Genomic DNA, 5,149 nt, shown 5'->3' on the forward strand with positions numbered 1-5,149 from the left:
AACATTAGCCCTCCTTGCTATCTCCATGCTAACATTAGCCCTCCTAGCTATCACCTTGCTAACATTAGCCCTCCTTGCTATCTCCATGCTAACATTAGCCCTCCTAGCTATCACCTTGCTAACATTAGCCCTCCTTGCTATCTCCATGCTAACATTAGCCCTCCTAGCTATCACCTTGCTAACATTAGCCCCCCTTGCTATCTCCATGCTAACATTAGCCCTCCTTGCTATCGCTATGCTAACATCAGACAGTCAGTGTTTCTTCTTGTTTTTCCTGATTGTGTCAGAGATCAGGAAACGACGGTAAACCAACCATAGCGACCTGCTACTGGTGCTAATGCTACGTCCCTGTGAATGTGCATAAAGACAGTAAATTATTATATTTGTCTCACATAAAAGGATCAGAATGACTCTAATTAATGTATTTATCTTAAACAAATAAAATGTGATTTCAAACTGCAGAGGTCAGTCAGTGATGCAGAGGTCATGCTGCACATCTCACCTTTTCCTTTTCCGGGCCTCGATGTCGGAGCTGCAGTGAAAAACAGACGATGGAGAAACATGAACGCTGCTCCAACCATGAAGGAAACGTCTAAACTAGACGACGTCACTGCAGGTCAACCACAAACTAACTTCCTGTTTCTGTGAACTCCTGAAACAGGAAGAACTTCGCCGCTAAGCTAACTCAGACATAAAACGGATTTATGGTTTTTACAGAAACTCAAAGGAATCCAGCAGTTCTGGTGTGAACATGGATGAGACCTTACCTGGTTTGTTCCCGTCATCCAGAGCATCCGTCAGGTCAAAGTCCCCCTGAGACACGACTGCAGGACAAAGAGCAGAAGAATAAGACGGTTAAAGTTTGGGATCCAAGCTAACGCTCAGATTCCTCATCCTTCCGTCACAATCAGCCCAAACGTCATGATGCGACGCTGCTGGGATGCAGCGTCCTCCATGACAGGATCCTGGTGAACCATGGAGAGCACCGTGAAAACATGACGACCTCTGACCCCAAACATTTTCAACCTGCTTGGATGGGTTCAGGTTCACCTCATGGTCAGAGAAACCTTCAGCTGAGGAAGATCCCAGGAGGACCAATCAGAGAGCAGGAACCTGGATGCAGGGATGGCGCCCCCTCTGGTTGGACAGCAGATTTTCTGACTGTGAAGCGTTCAGAGGGAGCAGATTCCTCCAGGGTTCAGTGATCGTTTCAGGGTTTGATTCTGATCGATTCCACAAACAATCAATTTTGGAGGAAAATCCAGACTTTTCTTTGCTCAGTGGTGTAAAAATCAATCCACTGGACTTTGTCTCCAAGTTTTAAGACGTTTCTCTTCCATCCAGGAAGCTTTTTCAATTCAAAATGTCAGAAATAGCGTTTAGTTCCAGGTTTTATCCAGCAGCCCCTTAGAATGACGATGACCTGGATGACTGAGAATCTTCACCAGCAGCTAAAGTGTTGCAGACTGAGAGCTTCAGCAGATCTGAATTTAAGAGTTTTATCTGTTTACGTTACTCAGGACTAGTCAAGATGGCTGCTGTGTGGGAGGAGGCACCACTGAGCTCCAACCAATGAAAATTAATGGTTGAAATTTCTCAGCAGCTGGTTGGTAGCAGACACCGTTAAAATAGTTTATAACCATCTAAGGACGACGTCTGGTGAAGAAATGGGCCCAAGATCTGCAGGAGATACAGAAACTTCTGGATTCATATAAAACCTAAAGAATTATGAGAAATTAATTAAAGAATTTAAGGAAAATCAATCAAATATCAGAATTAATTGGTATTTTATAAATAAGATCATAAAAGTTCTAGTTTTACTAGAAGCGAAAGATCAGCCGGTCTAATGAGATTTCAATAAATTTAATAAATAATTTACTGATATTGAGCCAAACAAAATGGATCAATTCTGATCATGATCACCAAGATATCGTAGGAAAAATTACTAAATAATAACTAATTTACATAAAACTATTTCAGATTAACTGAAAAGAAACTGATTGTTAAAAGATTTGAAAGTAAAAACTCAGAAGGATAAAAAATGTTATTAAAAATCAAACCACATCTGGAACCAGAGTTCAGCAGGTTTCCTCAAAGAGTTTAACAGATTTATAAAGATGGAAACAAGCCGGACTTTAAAAAAATATCAAAGGAAATAATAAAAGATGATATAATTTTACCGTAAAATAAGATGATCTCTGCGAACAGCGATAACGGTTCAGGTCTGAAAGGATCACTGCTCTGCAGACGACGTCTGATGATAAACAACAAACTCTGCAGAGGGATTTTAATCCTGTTAATAATAAATTATTACTTTATAAATGTTTAGATATGGAATCAGGCTCTTTCTTAGATTAATAGTTATTTAGAAAATAGATTAAAAAACATTAAAAATACTGATTCAGTTACTGACAATGACCACTGGTCTCCTGTAGGGGTCAGTGTTGCATCCTTTATCATTTTCTTTCTATGAATTATTTAAGTTTAGCCTAAAAAAATATTATATTTTATATTATTATAATATGGAGACAATTGAAAAAGAATGAAATACATAAAAGTGTTTGTTTGATTCAAACAAATTAACCTTAAATCTAAAGAAAAATACATTTATAATATTCATAATTCAAATGAGAGTTCATTAAAATCTAAATAAAGCAGATTATAGAGAGCAAACAAACCAACTTTAGATTAAAAACTGTCAAATATAAAAATAATTGTCATAAATAAAAAAGGTTCAGAAAATCAGAAACAAGAAGAAACGAGATTTATGGAAGAATGTAGATCAGGAACGAATAGACTGTACAACATTAACGAGGATTAAAAACATGATAGTGTTATTATGAATCACGTGATATTATATATTGGTTGTTAAATGTCATTATTGTGACGTTTATCCCTGCTGGGGTCACCAGGTGCTGCTGCCTGTCTGTCATTGGGCGAGAGGCGGGTTCACCTGGACAGGTAAACTGGCTCTGACCTTTGCCCTAAATCTTCTTACTGTAGAAGAACTATTATAAAAGGCAGTCATCTTTTTCCTGTTTCTAGTCCATCAGCTGCTCATTGTTAATAAATTATTTTTTTATGTTTGTGTGTCTAAAATAAAAATCCCAATAATCACTAATAGTTTAAACTTTTTATTGTTAAAGTCGCAGAAATCTGTGAATAAACTCAGAGTTTCTTCTCTTTGTGGAGAAAAATTATTACAGTGTAATAAAAAAAATAAAGAACTCGGTTAAAAAATGAAATTTAAAGGAAATGTTTAAATAAAATAAAACTCCTGAGTTTCCAGATTTTTCCTTCTTTTCTTCAGCTGATTAAAGTTCATCCAAACATGGAAGCTCTTCCTGTTTTATTGCTGCATCTATGTATTAAATATCTGCATCTTCTTCTGTCACTTCATTTTATTTCTGTAAAGTTCGATCATTAAAAATAACGACGTGATAAATCTGCAGCTTTTCTTTGAATAAAGTAGAAATATTTCTTTCAAAGGAAAAAAAAAAAGGTTTAGCATCTATTGGCTCCTCTGCCTCGCGCCATCACGGTTGCTAGGCGACCGAAGTTCTGCTGAGGTAAGGGCTGGATGGGATGGCTGCTGATGACTTCCGGCCTTTGTGTCTGTGGGAAACACCCAGAGCTCCTCCACTGGGCTGCAGGCATCTTCTATGAGCATCAGCGGATTATTAGGAACCAGATTCATTTCTGGAACCAGACAGACTCAATGATGGAGGCATCAAACATTAAGCTGTTGGTGCAGCAGAGCGACTGATCATGAGGCTGCAGGTCTGCAGCAGCAGCAGTCTGCAGACCTGCTGCAGAGCTTCCCTGTGTTCCTCCTACCTTGCAGCGGCAGCAGCAGCAGCAGCAGAGTCCAAACAGGCCGGGACTTCAGCATGACTGCAGCCTGATCTTCTGCTCCTGGTTTCCCTGCAGATGATCACAGCGGAGCATCAAGTGCTGCGTTCAGGGACCCGCCCACAGCGGAACACTTCCTGCTGCTTTTCAGCATAAAACACGGAAATAACTAAATGACCTGCAGGTGTGGAGGGACATTTTTTTCTTTTTCTTTTCTTTTCTTTTTTTTTTTTTTACAAAACAACTGTATTTTTTTATTAGTATTTTATAAAGCACCAAAACCTTTAGAAAACAATTTAAGGAAATGGCGTAACAACCGTCAGCTCAGTGAGAGCCACGAATTTTGTTATTTATTTATTTATTTTTAATTAATGCAAATTTTACAAATTACAAAACAATGACAGGGCAAAATGTACATGGATTTCAATTCAAAACAACTTCTTAACAGATCAAGTTTATTCGTAAAATGGAGCATCATCAATCAAGTATATAAATAATAAAGACCATGAAATAATACAGAAACAAGACACCATAAACATTACACCATTTACACACCTGAATTGTGTCTGAAATAAAATAAAAAAAAAACTGTACAAAAGTAAAGTAATAAAATAATAACAAAGGGCAATTTTATATCAACTTCAAGTTTTCCCAATAAGGATGATACTTTGGTTTGGAATTAGTCAGTCTCAGAGACTTTTAATATAAATCTAAGTCATTTTTCCAATGGCAAAAATTGGGCTTTGTCTTAAAATACCTACATCTGTGAATGAAAAATGTTCCCATCAGTTTAAGGTAATTTCCTAAATATTCAAGAGTCTTATTCTCACTTTCTAAACCAAATAAAATACTTGTGTCAGATAGAAGTGACAAAACAACGTTCTTACATATTAGCCAACTTTGGAAATCTTTCCAGAATTTAAAGATTGGTTCATAAAAGAAAAATAAATGCTTCAAACTCTCAACGTTTCTCATGCAAAAAACACAATATTCTGTATCAAACTTAAACTTAAAGTCAAAAATTCTTTAGTTGGATACATTTCATTGATCATTTTGAATTGCATCTCTTTCGCTTTTGGTGGCAGAGGGTAAGTTATGTCATTACTTCTTATTTTAATAATCTGATCTGCTGTAAAGTCCTTTAAAATGTAACGTCTTCTAATTGGATTTGGGAAAAGTTCTTTTAAAAGGAAATTCCTCAACATCTTATTGTTACATCTGAATACCTTCCATCTGCAGTGATCTCAGTATAGGGGAGATGTCAGAGTATAACAAAATATTTTTAACTAGAGATCTA

At 36.8% G+C, this 5,149-nt stretch overlaps 1 protein-coding gene across 1 annotated transcript in view; it reads right to left on the reverse strand.

Moving 5' to 3' along the window:
* Positions 1–3,977, reverse strand: part of LOC107104164 (CD99 antigen-like protein 2) — a 9,090-nt gene extending 5,113 nt beyond the window's left edge. Inside the window, exons 1-3 of the mRNA XM_015404108.1 lie at positions 3,838–3,977; positions 768–824; positions 503–532 (exon numbers count right to left, since the gene is read on the reverse strand). Coding sequence (XP_015259594.1) covers positions 503–532; positions 768–824; positions 3,838–3,892 — 142 coding nt within the window. The 5' untranslated portion in view covers positions 3,893–3,977. The remainder of the gene's footprint in view (positions 1–502; positions 533–767; positions 825–3,837) is intronic.
* Between the last annotated feature and the right edge of the window lie 1,172 nt (positions 3,978–5,149).

This window comes from Cyprinodon variegatus, unplaced genomic scaffold (assembly GCF_000732505.1).
Source record: "Cyprinodon variegatus isolate N-32 unplaced genomic scaffold, C_variegatus-1.0 Scaffold1635, whole genome shotgun sequence".
Taxonomy (NCBI): domain Eukaryota; kingdom Metazoa; phylum Chordata; class Actinopteri; order Cyprinodontiformes; family Cyprinodontidae; genus Cyprinodon; species Cyprinodon variegatus.